Below are 21,873 nucleotides of genomic sequence, written 5' to 3' on the forward strand. Positions count from 1 at the left end.
GCTAAGTAGAGCTCAGGTCCTCCAGCAACCGTCTGCTCAGCTACCCAGCTTTTTCTTCTTCTTTTTTTTTATTTTGAGGCAGCCTATTTGAGCGGTTTTGTAAACATTTCGGCCGCCTTTTGCGCGGTCAGTTTAATGGAAATTTTATCCGCCCGTTGAGCGGTTCTTTTAATTCTGTTTCATACTTAGCAATTTTTTGCAATGTTGTGCTTTTTGAATGTTCTTCGTACGTCTCAATATTATGCTTTTTCGTACACTCCTAGGGGTATGCCCCTTTATTCGGTGTTCGCCTAGTCCATACTCTAAGATGTTTGATTAACTTGGTAGTTTTTATGCCTTAAAGGGTATGACGACTAGCAAGTTAATCAAATCATAGTAATGATTTCCTTTGGACTAGGTGAAGCACCTAATCAATTTAATTGGCCGTTCAGCTATCTTTGTACGAGTAGTCCGTTGAATCTATCGCTCGGACGTACCCTAGAAATCCCAAGTATTATCTCAACTTAGAGATTCCTGACTCGGCCGGGCTAAACGCCTAGGTATACCCTTGCCCTATTTGTAAAGGACACTTGCTTTTTAAACAAGTTCAAAATACCTTGCCTCAACCGTCCGCCTTGAATTGGTGCGGACGCATTGTTCTCTGAATTGAATCAGTTTTTTTTTTTTTTTTTTTTGTGTGGCCGAATTGCTATATTGGGAGCAATCTTGCTCCCTTTTTACTTCGGCCACTCAGTAAGACCGATAAGCCGTGTTGCTATATCGGAAGCAACTTAGTAAATCATTTCATTCGGCCTTTAATCACAAATCATAATATGTAAATAAATATAAGTAAAACAGCAAATAGTTCAACAATGCCTGACTTTTCATTAATTTTGTCAAAAGTACATTGTTGTGGCCGTATGGCTTTAATTGCAAGGCTCGGTCAGTAGACCTAGCTGTATACACAGCTTTTTGGCTAAGTACTTAGAGAAATAAAAACTTAAACATGATATTTCTTCAGATTGTCAGTGTTCCATGTCCGTGGGATCCGACGGCCATCAATTGCCTCAAGGTGATATGTGCCGTCTCGGACTTCTTCCCTGATTCGGTACGGCCCCTCCCAGTTAGGGGTCAACTTGCCGTCCTCATTGGCACGGCCAACAACTTCCATTTTTCTCAACACTAGATCCCCCATTTTGAGCGGCCGCTTAGACACTCGGCGGTTATATGCCCTTGTCATCCTTAAGCGATAAATTTCATGTCTAAGCGTCGCATTGCCCCTAGCTTCTGGAAGAAAGTCTAGAGCGGTCTTCATGGCCTCCCAATTGGCCGATTCATCATAGAGCATTACCCGCAAAGTGGGCTTGTACATTTCAATTGGGAGTACAGCCTCAGCTCCATAGACCAAAAAGAATGGAGTCTCCCCTGTAGAACTCTTTGTTGTTGTCCGTATGGACCATAGCACATTAACCAATTCATCTGCCCATAGGCCGCCCGCCTTTTCAAGCTTGCGCTTGATCCCATTTGAAATCAGCTTCTTATAGGCCTCAACTTGGCCATTGGCTTGTAGTCGGCCGACTGAGGCAAAACAATGAGTTATGCCCTGGTCCCCCAACCATTCCTTGAGTTGGCGCGTCTCAAACTGAGGTCCATTGTCGAACACTATTGACTGAGGTACCCCATACCGAGTGATTATGCTCTTCCAAATGAAGGCTGACACATCCGTCCATTTGATGCCCCGGACGGCCTCAGCTTCAACCCATTTAGTAAAGTAGTCTACTGCCACTAGTACATATCGTCTCTGGCCGGATGCAGGAGTATACGGCCCCAAAATGTCCATGCCCCATTTAGCAAAAGGAAGCGGACTACTGATGGCTGATAGACTATTTGCTGGACGATGAATAAGGGTTGAAAACCTCTAGCACTTGTCACATTTTTTCACCATTTGCATGGCGTCCGCATTCAAGCTCGACCAGTAATAACCCAAATGTGTCGCTTTTTCAGCTAAGGCTCGTCCTCCAATATGTGAGCCACAATGTCCCTGATGAAGGTCGTCCAACACATCATGCCCTCTTTCAGGGGTTATACACTTAAGGTAAGGCTTCACAAAGGCTTTTTTGAATAGCTCCCCATCCTTCATCTCGAACCAGGCCGCCCTCCTCTTCATTAGCCAACTCTCTTTTGGATCGTCCGGAAGTATCCCATCCCTAAGGTAGGAGATAATTCCGTCCATCCAAGTTGAACTTCTATCTATCATCTGAACGGGCTCGGCATCAATACTCCTTTTCTCCTTTACCTCCCAAAACACTGATCTTGGAGTATCACATGATGCCGAGGAAGCCAATTTGGAGAGCGCGTCCGCTTGATGATTTTCTGAACGAGGAACTTGTTTGAGAGAGAAATGTTCTAGGCCCTCGGCCTCATCCTTTACTAGCTGCATGTACTTCATCATGGCCGGCTCCCTGGCTTCGAAGCCACCATTGACTTGGTGAACTATTAGCCGGGAGTCCGAACATACTTCAACTTTGGTTGCCCCGGCCGCTTTACACATCCTTAGGCCGGCCAACAATGCTTCGTACTCAGCTTCATTGTTTGACGCTTGGAACTGAAATCTCAATGCGTACTCATACTTGTCTCCTTCAGGAGATTCACATATAACACCAGCACCACACCCGGTCGCTATTGCACTACCATCCACAAACACCTTCCAGACTTGGTCTCCGGCCGGCTGAAGATCAGGCCGTGTCATTTCAACCAAAAAGTCCGCAAAAGCTTGCCCCTTGATTTCCTTCCTTGGCTCAAACACAAGGTCAAAGCCCCTGAGTTTCAAGGCCCACTTGAGCATGCGGCCACTTGCTTCTAATGTTGAGAACGACTTCTTCAAGGGTTGGTCTGTATAGACCACAATTGAATGTGCCAAAAAGTACGGCCGCAGCTTCTTTGATGCCATGTACAAGGCCAGGCCAAATTTTTCAATTGGGGGGTACTTAAGCTCAGCATTGTGAAGTACATGGCTAATAAAATACACCGGGACCTGATGGCCGTCCCTCTCAGCAAGAAGGACGGCACTTAGAGAATGTTCAGAGATGGCAAGATAGATATATAGCTTCTCATTCTTGAGCGGACTGACGAGGTGAGGCAATGTATGCAAGTGACTTTTCAACTGTACGAATGCTTCCTCGGCCTCCTCTGTCCACTCGAACATGGCTTTCTTCTTAATGGTTTGAAAAAAGTAACGGCACTTATCCCCTGACCTTGACAAAAATCTTCCAAGGGCTGCTAAACAGCCGGTCAGTCTTTGCACCTCCTTAATTGTTCTTGGGGACTTCATGTCAAGGACGGCTTGAATTTTTTCAAGGTTGGCCTCAATTCCACGTTGATCAACCAAAAATCCGAGAAATTTGCCGGACTCAACACCAAATACACACTTCTTTGGATTCAACATCATCTTATGCCGCCTGAGTTCGGCGAACGTTTCTCGTAGATCCTTGAGATGGTCGACCGGCTCTTTTGACTTGACCATCATGTCATCAATGTACGCCTCCATGTTCCGGCCGATCTGGTCTCTAAAGACTGTGTTAACAAGCCTCTGAAAGGTAGCAGGGGCGTTCTTGAGGCCGAATGGCATGACTTTGTAACAGTACAACCCCTGCTCGGTCACAAACGCTGTCTTTTCTTGATCTTCTTCCCACAAAGGAATTTGGTGGAATCCGGAGTATGCGTCCATAAAACTCATTAGGGCGTGTCCGACCGTAGAGTCAACCAAACGGTCAATCTTAGGCAAAGGGAAGCTATCCTTAGGACACGCCTTGTTCAAGTCCGTGTAGTCCACGCACATTCTCCAAGTCCCATTCGGCTTTTTCACAAGAACTACATTGGCCACCCAATCTGGGTAGAAGCATTGCCGAATGAAACCGGCGTCCAGCAGCTTTTTCACCTCTGCTGCGGCCGCCTGATTCCTCTCTTCTCCGTGATTCCTCTTCTTCTGGCGGACAGGTTTTATCAAAGGATTCACGGCCAACTTGTGCACGGCCAGGTCAGGACTTATCCCTGACATTTCACCAACTTCAAACGCAAACACATCTTTGAATTCTCTTAACAGCTGAACTAACTCATCCCCAAGCAATCCCAAAGCTATAGTGCCAACACTAACTGTCCGCTCTGGGTGGTTGGAGTCAAGCACTATAGCCTGGTGGCTGCCGGCCGGCTGGGGCCTCAACTCATCTGGCCGGCCGACAGTCATTAATTGCTAGGCTTCTTCTGTCCTGGCCGCCTTACACTTCTGGCCGACCTGGTATGCTGGGAGTGAGGTTCCTTCTTCCTTTGGCTCGGACAGTTTTGGGCCGCGCGTTGTTGGCTTCACGGCCAGCTGATTACATTCCTTAGCCATTCTCTGACTTCCTTGAATTGTTCCAATTTTTCCGTCCGACCTTTCAAACTTCAACAACATTAAGTGAGGCACTATAACCGCCTTGGCTGCATTCAGAGTGGGGCGGCCAAGGATGACGTTGTAGCCGGTCAACTCTTTAACAACAAGGAAGCGGACGACCATGTCTCTCCCCTCTCCCTTCTGCCCGAAACGGATTGGAAGATCAATCCGTCCGACCGGATGAATGACATTCCCCCCAAATCCTACCAAGGGGTGAGTGATATCCTGGAGAGCATCTTCTGGGAAGCTTAAATTCCTTAGGGCAGACAGGCTGATGATATCGGCCGAACTGCCCGTACCAATCAATATTCGTCCCACCTTCAAATTTGCTATCTTCATGACAAAGACCATCGGATCATTGTGCAAAGCCCTGACCTCTCCACGGTCAGCCTCACTTATGATCACTTCAGGAAATGGCTCGGCCTTAACGGCGTCCGTTTGCATCACATTTGACAAATTTCGAGCATCCCGCTTGATTCCTTTCATGGTAGGGCCGCCTGAAGCAAAGCCTCCTGATATCACGGCCACAAAACCTGAATCAGTGCTATTCCCATCATCTTCCTTGTCATTTTTCTCATCGCTTTGTTTCTTTTTCTCGGACGTGTTGTCTGTCCGTTTGAAAGTGAATTTGGACTTGGTCACATAGGGTTTCAGCAGACCCTTGTCGGCCAACTTATCCAACAGCCTCTTCAGATTGATACAATCGTTCGTGTCATGACCTACATCCTTGTGGTAATGACAATACTTGGTCTTGTTTCTATACTGGGTCGAGCCTCTCAAAGGCTGAGGCTTCTCAAACTCAAACTTGTCTTTTATCTCCATCAAAATGGAGTAGCCATCCTTGTTGAACTCATACCGAGGCTCGTACGTCTTGCTTTTCTTTGACTTGGATTGCTTGTCCTCAGCCACCCAGATTTCTTTTCTTTTGTTTCCTTCTCTCGTTCGGCCGGCCGAGTCTTGCTGAGAAGATTGCTTCTTCTCAGCCCCCTTGGCCGGCTGTTCTGATTTGGTGAGCGAACAAAAGTCCGCGGCCTCAATATAGGCTTCGGCTTCCCGCAATACACCTGCGTATGACCGAATCTTTTTCCTTACCAAATCAAACTTAAAACCATTATGCCTTAATCCCCGGAGAAATTCTGAGTATGCCATTTCGTCCGGAAGATTATGAATTTGGGCTTTTTCTTGGTTAAATCTTTGGACATACGAGCGTAGTCCTTCATTCTTTCCTTGAACAATTGTTGCCAAGTTGAGACTTGTCTTTCTTGGTGGGATGTTGTATGAGAAATTTCCCACAAACAACAAACTGAGGGTAGTAAAACAATTTATGCATCCGGCCGGAAGGCTGTTAAACCAATCCTGGGCCACCCCCTTAAGAGTGGCCGGGAAGCATCTGCACCATGTAGCATCATCTACACTTTGCAAGTACATCAAATTCCTGTACGAGGTAATATGTTCCTCTGGGTTACCCGTACCATCATAGGCACCAACTAATACACTCTTCACTTTTGCTGGTTGAGGGGACGTTAGTATGTCTTGCGAAAACGGAGGCGGCTTATCTCCCAAATTCAACAAACGCATCTGCCAATCAATGGGCTGAGGCTGCGCGGACGTTCCAGCCAGGTAGGGAGCCTGGCCGAACACCTGGCCATACGGCCCATATTGCCCAAAGACTTGGGGAGTTGGCTGTATCAACCCATTGAGTACTTGAGGGGGCTGATATTGTGATGGCTGAATTGGTCTGGGAGTAATGGTATAAGCCGCTTGACTTCTGCTGGAGACGGTCGTGTTGGTGTATTGAGAGAAAGATTGGTTGGAGGCTTCATCCGGCATGGTTGGGGTAGAGGCCGTGTCAGAATATGCGGCCCTCTCCCTTTGCCTGTGCCGAATGTAATCCCTTGCGTCTTTGAAACGCTGTGACGGCTCAGTCTCAACTCTTTTCGGCTGTCTGCCCCTCCCCCCAGCCGACTGTGTTTTCGTCAATAGGCTAGAGAGGTTGGTCCCTGGGACTCGGGGAGACCTTCCATGCGGACGACGGAATGGGGTATTACCAGCATCAGTTGCATTGGTCTTGTTGTGTGTTTTCTTGGAAGTACCTCTTCCCCCCTTTTGCTGGTTAGCGGCCAACTCTTTGCGGAGCTTAGTCAGCTCGGCCATTAGGGTAGTTGGGGTAACAGGAGGTTGTTCGGCCTCTTCAAATGAGGCAGTCAAAGGATTGCTTGAATGTATGGTGGTACGTATGTCTTCTACATATCCGTCCTCGCCTGGACGAGGACCAGAATTAGGTGTCTGACCATCTATTGCCATAACGGACGAGTATCCCCACAGACGGCGCCAAATGTTTCAGGGTTTTTTGTGATCTCCTCGGATACTGGTCACGCTCTACTGACAATGAGACTCGGACACCTGCAAAACAACGAATATTCCGGTGATCGGAATATTCGCCTCCGACGATCAAGTTAGTGATCGGAAATCGGAAAAGCTAGAGAGAGAAAGTAGAGAGAAGTTGGAGCTTTTTAATGCTCTATATTTATGTTATGTCGTAATCCACCCTCCCATCATAAATGATTGGGGTATTTATAGGGGTGGGAACATGTGCCCCTCTAGGGTTTGTACCCTAGAATGTCGTGACGTGATTGGCTGCGCAATCAGGGGTCGCCACGTGTCATGGGGGGCGCCGTTTTACGGCTTTCAAGGGTTTCTCGGGATTTGGGCCTGATGTAATCAGGGCCTTTTTCTCTTTCTGATGTTGTATTGTGTATTTAAAGATAGCTGACATGTGTCACCCTGTCAGGTGGACACGTGTCACACTCTCATAGGGCCACGTGTCGCCTTCTTATTGGGCCACGTGTCACTATGAGACTGGGCCACGTACCTGGGGTATTTTTACCCTAAACAATTATACCCTCATGATAAATACAATTTGTTTATCATGAAGATAAACTTGTATTTTCCCTGGAGTTTTACATTATTCCAATATTGCATATTTTACCTTATACGTAGTTTATGTTTGTTTATTATAGAAAAATATCTTATTATAAAATGTAAAAAAAAGTATGTTAAAATATTTTCATTGAATGCATATAAAATATACTTTGTATGATTGTATTTAATCAGAACATGACAAGTGTCATGTCATATTCGCCTTTAGTATTATGTTATTGATTGAACCCGGTTCGATTTTGGTCTGTAAAGCTTGCTCTTTTTGGCTTGAAATAGCAAAAATAGCAAGTTTGGACGCTACTTTATTGTCCCGAAGTCTGGTTAGAAAATGACATACACAAAGTTTTTATTTACGAAATGACATACACAAAGTTTTTATTTACGAAATGACATACACAAAGTGGCAATGGCAATAGTATATGTCCCTAAATTTGGTTGTATATGTCCCGAAGTTTGGTTAGAAAATGACATACACAAAGTAATTAATTAAGAGAGTGAAAAATACTTCCGTGGTTAGAAATGAGATACACGGTAATCATTTAAGAGAGTGATGAATAACTCAAGTGGCAATAGACATAAACAAAGTTATTAATTGAGTGAGAGATAACTCAAGTGGTGAGAGTCTCCCTCCTAATTTTAAGAGATCTTGGGATCAATTTAGATATTGATAGGGCTCTTGAGTTAGGGTGTAAGAGCTAATATATTTATATTTTATTGAATAAGTGTTAGAGCTAAATTTGTAGTGTTTGTTCACTTTTAAATTCTTGTTTAACCTTGCCGTGGAGCAATGGCCGCGCCTGGATCTGATCTATCTACCCGACTGACAAAGAAAAAAGGGTTTTGTTGTCTTATTCCCGTCCCGTTCATTCCTCCTGAAACAATCCAATTAGTTCTCCAGGTAAAAAAACATTAGACATTCCATCTTCTGAAACCAAGACTTTTGATGTTATTTGACGTACAATAATTTCTGTATGCCTATTATGGATCTGCACTTTTGTGATCAATAAACCTTTTGGATCTTGTTAACCAATGAAATACGACTTTGCGCCAAAATTGGGGTTATCCGCTAATTAAGCAATTGACTTCTTCATGCTTATCTTGCAATTAGTTCATTTGCATTTTGAATTGGAGCTTTTGCTATGAAATATTTTGTGGATATCCATTATCCTCCTTTTATCATTTCGGAACGTTCTAGACCTAGGATTTATAGTTATCTAAGCAAACCCTAATTATATTGTATATTTGTATGTATATATATTCTCTACTATGTGGAATAATATAGACCGACCTATTCTCTCCCTAATTCTCTCCTATCCTCTTAATTTTATAACACGTTATCAGCACCATTCTTAAACAATCGAAAAATTACGTGATTAATTGCGACTGCACTTTGAAAATATTTGTGGAGCACTAATCTCTAGCAGAAAAAGAAAACGAAATTTATCATCCGGATTATATATCAATCATCAGCGAGCAAGATTTGCCTCTATAATGTATTATCAAAGGGAATATGCAACTTTTACATACTTTCTATCTTTCCTACGGATTAACACTGTGTAAGTATGTTTTGTTGTCCTATAATCCTATGTACAAAATATAATCGAGAGGCCATGAAATTTCTTAATGATGATAATCATATTGGATAAGTTTCTAGGAGCATTATTGTTTTGCTTGGGGATTATTGTTTAAGTGCTATAATTGTAGAATACCTATTATAATTATAGACTTATAGCACTTAACCACTCCACATATCTTTAAACTAATGGTTCAATTCTATTCAAAAAAAAAAAAAAAAAAAAAAAAAAAAAAAAAAAAAAAAAAAAAAAAAAAAATTATTGGTTCAATTTTGCAAAGTTAATTACGAAAACAATAAGTTTTGTTATTCTAAACAGATAAATTAAGGAATTCTTATAATAGTAATTTGTTCTCTCTATTTTCCCTATTAGCTTAAACTTAAAGTATTTTGCAAGTGTTTAACAATCTCCCCATTAGAAAAAAAGTATTTCGTCTAAAAAAAAAAAAAAAAAACTACGGCTACACAAAATAATTTTATCCCTCCTTTTTCCCTTCTCTTCTTGCACATTAAACATTTAAATACTTTAATACTTTTTACTTTTTGGAAAACCCTTTAAGCCAACAACCATACAAAAATGACCTTTTAAATGCACACTTTTGCGAGAAAAAACCTTTTAAAAGTTTTATTGAATAAAAAAACCGGAAGTTAAGATTTTTTTGTTCAAAGAAACCTAGTGTCACTAATTCACTTGATTAACCTCTAATATCTTCTAATTATTTCTAACTCTCACTTAACTATTTTATAATTAAATTAATTTATAAATTTAAAAAAAAAAAAACCACCACCACCACTCTAACCACCAACCCAGCCACCCTCCTCTCTTTCCCCTCCCCTGGCAGCAGCTCCCACCACCGCAAACCTCCTCCCCCCCTTCATAAACCCCGACAACTCCCTACTCACCTCACCAGAGTTCCAATTTAGTCCTCTTCCTCTGCCATTACCACCGAAGGATCCCACGCACGCTGCCGTTTCCGCCATTGGAGGCGACGCAGAGGTAAGGGAGATATCGGAGGAAGAGGGATAATCGAAGATAAGGGGATTGATTGAGAGGGTAAGAAAAGGAATTGGGATAAGAAAGGCAATTGGAGAGAAAGGGGATAATTGACTAGGGGAATAATGGAGTTGTGATGCTAATGAAGATGACGACATTGATGGAGCTTCGAGATCTATCAATGGCGGAGCGGAGGAGGAGGTGGGTAGGTGAGTTGTCGGGATTTAGGAAGGGGGAGGGTTGTTGCGGTGGAGTTGGGTCGCCTGTGGTGGGAGCTGCCTCCAGGGGAAGGGGAAAGAGAGGAGGGTGGCTGTGTTGGTGGGGGTGGTGTTTTTTTTGTTTAATTTATATATTAATTTAATTATTAAATTATTAAGTGAGAATTAGAGTGTAATTAGAAGAGATTAAAGGTTAATTAAGTGAATTAGTACTACTAGGTTTCCTTGAACAAAATTTTCTGAACTTCTGGTTTTTTTTTTTACTAAAAAGCTTTTAAAAGGTTTTTTTCCGCAAAATGGTGCATTTAAAAGGTTTTTTTTTTGACAAATTTGCCTTTGATTAATAGTAATTCCTTAATTCTTATAATAGTAATTAAAATTAAGGAATTGCTTATAATAGGAATTCTTATAAATGTGGATCAAAGCAATAAATGACAAAGACATCCCAAGAGAATGCAATTGGAATAAAAATCTAATGCTTTAATTTTAATTAGAGCAGCATAGACCAGGAAAAGCACATAATTTCAGATAGTTTTGCAACATTAACTTCAAGTGTTCTCGTCGACAATGAGATGGAAAGGGAGCATTAAAATGCTCCTGTAAATCCTAATACTTGGAAGCACATTATGGTGATGGGGCAGCGCCTGTGTGTGATGTGTGCTCCATATCCTCATGTGGTCAAAATACCATGTTCAAGGGTTATAGTATTGCAATTTCCGAGGGGCTTTAGACTTCAGCGTCAACGATGAGCTTTGAATCAAGCTTGGAGAACTCCATAAAGAAGGCTTTTAAATGCATATATGAATGCAATACGTCATCAACTGCACACATTTCCCTTATGCTATGCATTGATAGCTGCGGAGCACCAATATCTACTGTGCGAATTCCCACACCACTAGCCAGGATGGGACCAATTGTGGAACCACAAGGCATGTCATTTCGCACCACAAATTCCTACAGATAAATAAATTCATCATGTTAATTTTGCACATCACAACTCACAAGAAAGTAGCTAATACCCCATTAAGGAAGAAACATATGGCTCTATCTTTTTCTAAAAAAAAAAATTGATCACATGGACCGTTGGAATTGGTAAACTAGTAATTAATGGCATTCAAAACGAAATTCCAATCACTTTTCATTAGAACCAAGACATATGGCAACTAGCACTATGCTATTCTATAGGGAAATCAAGACTTGATTAGTACGAAGTAGTAACTAGTTCTACCAAGATAATTTTAATGATAAATAGATAAAACTAGAGCTGGAGTACCTTTGCAAGCATATTAGAAATGATTGGAAATATGAATCAAGATAAGTGATAATTTTACCAGCTATTTTCCAATAAAAATTTGCTTCTTTTTTGGCTGACAGATTTGCTTTTTCAACTTTCAAGACAACAATAAAATTTACTTAAACTACAACTGCAATCCTACTTTCATAAGGTGTTTTAATCTAATCATAATCAGCTGAACATAAAGAGCTATTACCTTTTTCCATTTTAAAATTGAGGCACAAAAACATGGAGAATTAGTGAAATAAACCTTTGAAAACAGAAAAAAATTACTATAGTCAAGCCAAGATATCAAAAAACATTTAGAATAGAAGATAAGAAGGATTAAACCTTGAACTATTTTTCTTTCTATTTCGTTAATAGTCAGAAAGTGCTTTAATTTAGCATAACAAGTATTTGATACATGAGTAGATAAATGAAGTTAAATATAATATAAATTTGCAATATGAATGTAATTGAGTTGCTTTTTTATGTTACCAAGGAGTCAATGATTTAGGCCAAGTCACTCACTTGGAAATGATCAAAACACAATGTATTGTAATGCATCTCAACTTATGAATACCATAAATATAGTGCGATATGCGTTGCTTTTAATTACGATAACATGATAAAGTAAAATTGAACTTGGACCTGAACAGCGTATATACCAAACACACATATGAATCATGCAACATCATCACAATTATCATGAATATTAATATGAGCCCAGACCTGAATAGGAAGTTGGTGTATTTGCCCTATCTCCTTGAATATAAAGGAGGTTATAGCATTAGTGGCATAACGCTGATTTGCATTGTGTTTAATAACTAATCCCCCATGCATCTTTGGTTGATGATTCTCTTCATGTTTGTCCTGGAGAAGAATTTCAAATCAATCAAAATCCAAGTGAAGCTTGATCAGTAGATGTAAAATTCTGAATTCCAAATTAAAAGAGTCATGTCAGCCTACCATGTAGTTAGGGTGTAGAGCATGAGCCATGTCAGCTGATACAAGAAAACTTTTCTGCACAATTTTTTCTAGCATCTGAACAATTAAAGGAAAAGGGAATGAGTTGCATATAAGAGAAGAAAAAATAAAGCATAGAAGCATCAACAATCTTTCTCCAGACGAGACCTATGTCTGTACAACTCTACTATTTAATTTCCAAAAACACGATCTTTAACTCCCTCTGTTAATTATCATTCTTATATACGTAGTATATGGCCTTCAACTCATATATATACGGATAAACCACTTATATCATTGATTACATTGAAATTTGAATATAATAAGCTCATATCTAATAGGTCTGAAACTACACATAGAAATAAATCCAACAAGAACCGACATGAAAATTTTCTACATATTTTGGGAAAATTCTACATGGTGGAGTAAGTGAGGGCTTGTAGGAACTATTCCATTCAAAACAATAGCAATTGAAGTACACATTAATTTTCAAAATCTCATTACCACCTTAACATTGGAGCAGAAGGCATTAGTAACTCTGGAAATGGTGTCCAATGTGACAGGAGATCCAGCTCCTTGAGCTGAATTAGATCCGACTTCTTCATGATCATAAAGTGCCACCATTCTAACACCAACTTCATCATCAAGACTACCCTCAGGGGATGTAGCATCTATCAATGCCTGAAACACCATAGCAATTGGTAAATCACGGAAGTGAAAGAGTAATTATCACATGTTTGCTTCACACCACAACCCCCCTTCCCTCTTCCCCCAAAATAAATGTGAAAAATAAAATAAAATCAATTACGTTAAGATAGAAAGTCTCACTCATTTTGAATAACATATCAGTAACACAAGTTTATTTGTTTGGTAACAATTCTACTTCACTTTGGGAAAAAGTAATAACCACTAGCACATAGTGTCAAGAGAAAAGTGTCATGTCAAAATTTGAGAACATAGAAAAGTATGAAAGTAAAAAAAAAAAAAAAAACAAAACAAAACATAGGGTTGGCCATTGATTTGCTGCGCTTACTCATCTTGTTCCATAGCTTAATTCATTGTGCTTTATCTTTGGCTGATCTTCTATATTCTTATTGCTTTGAAACTTTGATACCTTCACATAAATTTTGTTTTGTTTTGGTTATAGAAGAAGGCAAAAAACAAATCCTATCTCATTCTCTAGTCTCCGGCTCCCCCACCCACAACACACACACACACACACACACCTCCCTGCTTCCTGTTTGGCCAAATGCTAGTTTCTATTCTTAAAACAAATAATGGATAACTGTTTCCATAAAAAGTGACTTATGGTAATCAAAATTAAGCAAAACAGTATAAATAAATAATCAAAGATATACAGCCATGATTAGTGTTTTAAAATTTGGCAGGACAGGAATCCAAAAGCCAAACCTTCAAGGAACAATATGACATGCAAAGATTATCAAGCCTTCCTGAGAAAACAAACTCCTTTAGTGCACCAGCTATCAGACTTGGCTGAGTATCGCATGCTTGCAGCTCAAAATCACATATATCATCAGGTTCACATCCAATTTCCTTCGCTAGCAGCTGGTGAAACAAAATAAAGAATGCAAAGGTATGCGTAAGTCTCTCTCATTCAATCATTAATATTCTTCATATAATTGTTGGAGAAGGATATGAATACTAGAATTGAAAAGAATGAAATGTCCAAACCTTAAGCAAGAGGGAATGATGTTTCTGGTTCTCAGTTGATTTTTTTCCATCAGTCTGAGCTCCATTATCAGCTGAATCGTTTTCATTAACATTTCTATTGAGTTCATCCTGGAAATTTTGTACAAGGAATAAAAGATAGAGGCTCAGTGAAAGCACAGCTGTGTACCTTGTCAAAGAAGGAACACATGTAAAAAAAGGCAAATAAACAAAAGATTTGAAAAAAAAATAAATAAATAAAAATTAGAGCTTCTCTTTCCAGGTGGTGTATAATGCTATCCGAGAGCTCCTCTTAGAGTCTTAGATCTTGTTAAAAAAATTTTAAAAATAGAAAAAATAAGAATAAAAAATAGTACAAAAGGAAACAGCCACTAATAACCCCCTAGAAAAAGTAGAAATGAAAAGTTATTCTGTAACATGTGAAGAAAGTTGTTACTAACAGTTCCCATGGCTTTGGCCATAATATTCCCACTATCAGAAATCAACATAGGAATCAGGTTGTCCCCACTAAATCAGATATGTAAGGAATGAGAATCTTTGAATCTGTTAGAAGTTTTCAAACCTTGAAGAAAGAACAAAGGCCAAAATCAGGTATCCTCTTAATACAACAACAAAGACAAAATGGCAATTGCCAGATAAAGGGTTTAAGAAATACTCTCTTAGAAATAAAGACAGTATGTGAAAGAAGCGTAGAAGTAATCTACTTGCTTACAAGGTATCACAAATTGCATACAAATTATCATTTTATCAATCTCATAAGCTTATACTAACAACAATTGAAAATGTCAAATTCTTTTCCACTTGTGTCCAAGTATTTTGTCATTCAGATATACCTTCATACACCATAAAAAGAATATACACAATATGCTAACTAGATTAGAGAACAGTTTGTCAAAAAACCTTAATTGACGTCGCCAAGATAGGAGCAAGATGACTTTGTGTATTTGGCTTAAAACCATCGCTACCCCTAATAAAATGACAAGGCATTGAAATTAGGAAAGAAGAAATTACAAACCCTCATGACAATAATTATGTAAAAAAAATCATAACAATAAGAAAGGAAAACTAAAAACAGCATGGTCATAATACATGGAAAAAAAAAACATGGATTACAATTGACAAATGGAATGCAAAGCGTTCATCAAAACTTTACCTGTCTAAGTGAATTGCCAATGTAGGAATCCGCATTATAGGATCATGAATCCTGACAAGCCGGTGAGAGTATGAAAGAGAACCATCTTTCACTTTTTTGATGACCACACGTCCGGCAACTGCCAAATCTCGATCAAACCATGTGTGCCACAAGCCACCACCATATGTCTGGACACCGACCTCTAGATATCCTCCTTTAGTTACCTATCAAATAATGAAATGTTTATTGCGAAAATAATTCTCACATCAACCCTACTCCTTTATTATACCCCGTATAAAAGTGTGTTTACCTTCGATGTTGGCTTCAATTTCAAGCAAGGGCTATCCGTATGAGCACCGACTATGTGAAAACCATTGCCAGCAACATATCTAAACCATAATAGAGGACATCAGACATCCTTTCACCCAAGCACAAATGGATGAATCTTTAATTTTACATCATCTTCCATCCTATGGGAAGGGTGGCTAATTGAATAACAAAATTTCCCGTTCACCCACAAAATTTAACAAAATTACCCGTTCACCCACAAGAAGATTAAAAAAATAATAATAAACAAATAAATAAAATAAAAATAAACTAATTCCATTGCTCATCATATGGTCAAGCTTTTAACATCATCAATCATTCAATAATTAGTCAACACTTAATAGCATTAGACAATTCCTTATCTACTCATTGATACCCACTTAATGACCATTTCTATAACGGTTTTGATATATGCAACCTTATCGGCTAACTTCAAGCATCGTTAAGTATAAACACTAACCATAACTAAACATTAATCAAGAAAACTTCGAAAAACATAAACACCCACATTTCAAATTCAATAAATTCTTCTTAGAAATTTGAAATTAGAAAAAGATTGAAAAGTATACTTTTTACCAATGGCAAAAGCAACAATGGTGGAGTCTAACAATCAACTTAACATTAATCAAGATAATTTCGAAAAAAATTAAACACCCACATTCCAAATTCTTATTAGAAATTTGAAATTAGAAAAATTAAAAAGCATACTTTTTACCAATGGCAAAAGCAACAATGGTGGAGTAATTTCTAGTGAAGAAATACTTCTTCCCAGCTTGTAAACTCCAATCTTCTCGCTCTGAAAGCTGCTCAAACCCAGCTTCCTTCAATTGTCTCTTGGATTCATCTGAGATTATGCTTCAATTAGTTAAAGGGTAATCAAACATATCATAATCTAATATCAAACCAATCAAACAAAAATTCCCAGATGTTTCCGCCCAATTAATTGAAGAAAAAAAAAAGTATCAAAATTGATTGGAGTAATTTGATATTGATCTAAATATGAAAGAAAAAGTTACCAACGGCATGAAAAGCAGTTGGAGAAGCATTCAAAAAATTGATGAGATCGGATGCTACTGAATTTGCATTGTTATCTTGTTGCTTCGCCATTTTTTTCTCCCTCAAATTCTTTGAATATCAAAAATCACTGTCGAAGAATTTACGATAGTAGCAAATTAGCAATGCTTGGCTGCTTGCTTGATTTCCTTAATAGTTTAATACCCTTTATGCGGGCCCCATATATTGTGTCACGTTACACGTATTCCACTTTGTTTATACTTCCTGCCTTTTTTTGAATGGGTTTATACTTCCTTCCTTTTTAATATCATCACTTTTTTTTTGAAAATTTATCAAAAATAATAGGAAAATTCTTATTGGTATACCCGTGGTTTTGACTTTTTACATTGATATACTCTTAAATTTTTGCCTTTTCAACGGTACACCCAAAAAAAAGGGGTATTATAGTTTTTTCTTTAATTATTTTTACTTAATGAAATACTTTATAACGGTGTTAGGCCCTGTTCTTTTGAGCTTCTAGGTAAAGCAGAGCAGGAGTCAGCAGAGCAGAGCAGATTAAATTTCAGCACAGCAAAGCAAAGCAGAGCAGAGCTGAGTAGAGTAGAGCCGAGCCGAGCAGAGCAGAGCAGAGCAGATTTTAATGTTATTGTTGTTGTTGTTGTTGTTGTTGTTATTATTATTATTATCATCATCATCATCATCATAAAATAAACCTACAAAGTCAATAAATTTACAAGAAATTGGTGGGGAGCCGAGATACAATTTATAATTATTATTATAATATTATCATAAAAGACAACGGTTTACTTATATTTATTTCACAAAAATTTTAAAATATAATGATTTAACGAGTAATAATGACTTTACTTATAAATTTGTCCTAATCGTATATTTTGAACCCTAAAATAATAATAATATACAAAGTACTACTTGAAAACAACCTTTTTTTTAATTCTTAAATTGTATGGAAAGATTTGAAAATTAATTCAACTCTATGAACTAACAATCAATACCCACATAAAATGTTTCTACATATTGTGATTTCAATATCAAAAGGTCCACAGAAGGTTGGGAAGTAGTACGCCTAAAGAAATTGTTATTAATTGTCATTATTATTATTATTATTATTATTATTATTATTATTATTATTAATTTGAAAGAATTGTTATAACCATTAAAAATTATTAATTAATAATAAAATTAAATATTAATCCTTAATAGTTTGAATTATTAAATATTATTATTGATAATTATTTTTATTAATTATTATTATGATTAATAAATATTAATAATTATTAATATTAATAATTATTAAAATTATTTTTAATATTAATAATTATTATAATTATTCAAAATAATAAATTATTATCATCAATAAAATATTAATTATTATTATTGAATATTAATTATTATTATTGTTATTATTAATTATTATTTGAAAATAGAGCCGAGCAAAGCAGAGCAGAGCCGAGCAGAGCTGATTTAATTTAAGCAGAGCAGAGCAGAGCAGCTCTAACAAACGGGGCCTTAGTCACGGTTGGGAAAAAGACCAAACCATGGGTGTTAGTCAAAATAATACTTCCTCCGTTTTTTAATATTTGCAACAAAGGAATATTTTATATCTCACAAATAATACCTCTTAGTTGCAAATTATAAGAAACGAAGGTAAAAACAGGTCGAGCTTTCAATTTTTTCTAAATAAAACAAACTTTGGAAGGTATCCGCTTTAAACAAAACTGGTTATTGACTTGATAAATATGTACTCCCTCCGTGTTTAAATAATTGTTGCACTTCCTTTTTTGGCAAAAAGATACATTAAAATATTATATCTCTCTCTTCTCATGGTCCCCACCCAAATCCACTACTACTTTTTTTATTATAGCGTTCCTCTCATATTCATTACTTTTCAATAAACTATTAAGCCACAATGTTTATTTTACAATTTTTTTTAAACTCCAACTACCCTACTATCTTTCTTTTATAATTTTTTCAAACTCCAACTACCCCACTCACCTCTTATTTTATTTAAGTCAATTAAATTGCCTAAAACTATGTGCCGGTCAAACTGTAACAAAAAAAAAAACACGGAGGGAGTACATAAGACACGTGTTATTGTTTTATTGGTCTGACAATCTAATTTGAATTTTTTTTAAAATTAACATTTTTAAGTTTTTTAAAATTTAAATTCTATTATTATTATTATTATTATTATTATTATTATTATTATTATTATCATTATCATTATCATTATCATTATCATTAAATCTCAAAAACAGACAAAGACAACCTACAAAAAATTAGTGGGAAGCCGAGATATAATCTATGCCCCCACTCCTCTAGCGATCCTAGTAAAAATAAGAGCAGCAGCACGAGCCCCGATGTCCTGAGTCGTCGAGAACTTTTGAACCCGCTTCAGCAACGCAACAGACTCCTTATCTAATTCCCCAAGCGTAGAAAATGAGAAGGGAAGGAATCCATATCCAATTGCTCGACAACTAGATTCATACTTGACTCGCTTCCGATGAGCTGCATCAACCACAACTCGTCCAGGAACAAAGTTGGATAGCCTCGACTTTGTCAAAGGAGAAGACCTTGTCAAATCAACACATACATCACGACCACGATCCCAGGAAAAAAGTAACACATCTGCAGGTCTAAGGGCCCCGTCGTTCCCTCCTGACAACCTAATGTCAACCTCCTTTCTAACTAAAATCCCAGATCGATAACAAACATCAACAAGAGTATTCGAACAACATTATGCCAATGTTTAATACCAACCATACAAGCACACGATACCGCGTGATCACCGAAAATATCCCCAGTGAAAACCCTTGAACAAGAAACTCACGGCGTCGAAACAGAGAATAAAGGAACACCCCAACCCTGTAATAGGAATCGCCCGTAGCCAAGTAGAGGAGTGATCTTCCTGCTGCGATTTCCACAATGTTGATTGACGAGGAGATAAAGAGAAGGTGGTTCCTGCAGATGCGGTAACCTTTGAGAAATATATATCTGCCAATTTCTTCATGATTTTAGGGGCAGCGACCTCACTAGGATTACTCAAAATGTCAGACCCAACCGTTCCATTAAACAGAAACAACGCATCCGCGAAGGCTCGACCAAGGCCAGCATGTCGGAGAAGCTTTGTTTGCAACCCAGCAGAATGTAACCGAGAGGCTAGGAAACCAAAATGTTTTCATTTGTTCATGACACTATTCATCATTTCCTTATTTTTTTTAAAACATTATTTTATCCAAATAATACCACAAATAATTTTAATTGTTCATTAATAAGGATGCTCTAATTATGGACTAAGGAGATAGCACACTTTGGAAAATGAGGAAAAGGATAAGGGAATCTCCAGTTCCCTACCCCAAAGTGTCTTTAGTGGGTAAGAGACTAAGGGGTAGATTGTGAGATGCAAACTTCCCACTAGACCAGCCTATCTATGAGTCATAGAGTATTTGATGACTACACCAATACATTACATGTTTTTTTTTTTTTTTTTTTTTTTTTTTTTTTTTTTTTTTTGTAATTCAAGAGTCGTACAAAGCTAAAATGACATATTGTACATTGATACAATTCAAATGACCACACCCATATAATAGTGTGTGTGAATAGCATAACATTTTAATTAGGACATTTATATTTAATTGTTGAAATGGATGTAGTATAATCATTTTGCATAATTTTGTTACACAAACTATTGGGTGCGGCAGTTCGCATCCTATAGTTCATGCGCCAACTCACATCCTTCCACCTACTACTAAATCCAATTCAATCAAATTCAACTCAATCCAATTCAATTCCACATTACTGAAAACTAAACCAATTATAAAAACGAAAAATAGAGAGAATTAATACTAGCTTGTAAGAGACGATGGTGACGACGAAGGAGAATAATGAATTCTCCGGCAACGACGAGCGTGCGAGTAGAGAAAATCATTGTCATCGCTGCCATCGGCGTCATCATCGGTGGTGGTGGTATCGTCGACAGCGAGAAGCTCTTCGGGATCGAAGACGTCATCCATGGCAGAAGAGTTTAAGAGAATTAAAAGAGGAGAGAGAAAATAAAGATTATTGATTATTTTTGATCTTGTATGCATCCACAGTTTGTATGATTTAACAATTTAATTTTTAAATTTTTAAAAATATATTTATAAAATAAAATAGATTTTATTGTTTAGATAAATATCATCTATAAGTAGGATGATATTATTTATAAGTTAAATGATATCCTCTATAACTGGATGTGATATCATGTATGTCATCCAACAAATAGAATATATTAGCTAACTGATGGCTGCAACCATTAGCCCAACGTTAGGAACATATCAAGCATTAATAAAATCTTATCAGCCAACAAAAGGAACATATCAGCTAACAGAAGGAACATATCAGCCAACAAATGAAGCATATCAGCCAACAAAAAGATTAAATCTGCAAACAAAAACGTGTAAGCCAACAAAATAAACATATCAGCCAACAAAGTGAAACATATAAGTCAACAAAATATATATAATAGTACATATTGGCAAACTAATGAAACATATCAAACACACGAATACCGAGTGATGCTACACATATAATGGTTATATGTGGTAGCCCATTTACAATGTCATTGTATGTATGCCACGTTAAAAGGGGAGGAAAAAAATAAGAAGGAAAAAAGAGGGGGAAACAAGAAGGGGAAAGAGGACCCCAAATGCAAACCAATCAAATGTTGCAAACAATGGTTGTAATGTTTAATTAGTGTGAATGTTAAATGTTAAAATGTGTTAAGTAGTATTAATTTTTTTTGGAAAATTCCCTATGTTACTTTTCATGTTACTTTATGTTTTGGATACCGTTTTTTTTTTTTTTTTTTTTGAAACATTGGATACCGTGAATTGATGAGCTCTTTGTATGGCAATTCATAAAATGACCCTAATTACAAATAGCATTAACGAGTAATAACGAGTCCCTCTCAATCTCTCATCATCAAATCTTTAGCTCCTCACCACTTCACCTATGAGATCCCATCGACGTTTGGGTTCGTCAGTAGCATTAATGAGTCCCTGGGCTCTCATCATCAAATCTCTAGCTCCTCACCACTTTACGACTCCTATGAGATCCCATCAGCGTTTGGGTTCATCGGAGTATAACCCATGCTCATTGGAAAAACTCTATGAAAAGCAACGTGGGAGAACCCGATATAACTTTCTCGATCATCCTATTTCAATTCCCCTGCTTTTGTCCCTCTTATGACATGCAGCAACATTGGTCACAACCACCACCAGTAGCGTCCATCTGCTGCTGCCAATCCTTACCACTTGACACCTCTTCCCTTAGCCATTGTT

General features: G+C 37.8%; 1 protein-coding gene across 1 annotated transcript; it reads right to left on the minus strand.

Moving 5' to 3' along the window:
* Window positions 1-10,592: 10,592 nt before the first annotated feature.
* Window positions 10,593-16,724, minus strand: LOC145598136 (putative aspartyl aminopeptidase). The gene is made up of 11 exons (XM_081654447.1): window positions 16,537-16,724; window positions 16,229-16,364; window positions 15,504-15,582; window positions 15,215-15,417; window positions 14,962-15,028; window positions 14,065-14,172; window positions 13,783-13,938; window positions 12,880-13,053; window positions 12,376-12,450; window positions 12,139-12,279; window positions 10,593-11,087 (listed from the first exon to the last, which is right to left on the minus strand). The coding sequence occupies exons 1-11, from the start codon at window positions 16,625-16,627 to the stop codon at window positions 10,860-10,862; spliced, it is 1,458 nt and encodes a 485-aa protein (XP_081510573.1). The 5' UTR covers window positions 16,628-16,724; the 3' UTR covers window positions 10,593-10,859.
* Between the last annotated feature and the right edge of the window lie 5,149 nt (window positions 16,725-21,873).

This window comes from Chenopodium album, chromosome 20 (genome assembly GCF_948465745.1).
Source record: "Chenopodium album chromosome 20, dcCheAlbu1.1, whole genome shotgun sequence".
NCBI classification, from domain to species: Eukaryota; Viridiplantae; Streptophyta; class Magnoliopsida; order Caryophyllales; family Amaranthaceae; genus Chenopodium; species Chenopodium album.

Bases quoted from the DNA above. Each gene is read 5' to 3' on its own strand.
- LOC145598136 (XM_081654447.1), bottom strand. From the start codon at position 16,627: ATGGCGAAGCAACAAGATAACAATGCAAATTCAGTAGCATCCGATCTC. The intron at 13,054-13,782 runs GTTTGGCTTTTG...ATGGTGTTTCAG, and splicing joins TGTCATATTGTTCCTTGAAG to GCATTGATAGATGCTACATC. The intron at 12,451-12,879 runs GTGGTAATGAGA...TTAATTGTTCAG, and splicing joins CCTTCTGCTCCAATGTTAAG to ATGCTAGAAAAAATTGTGCA.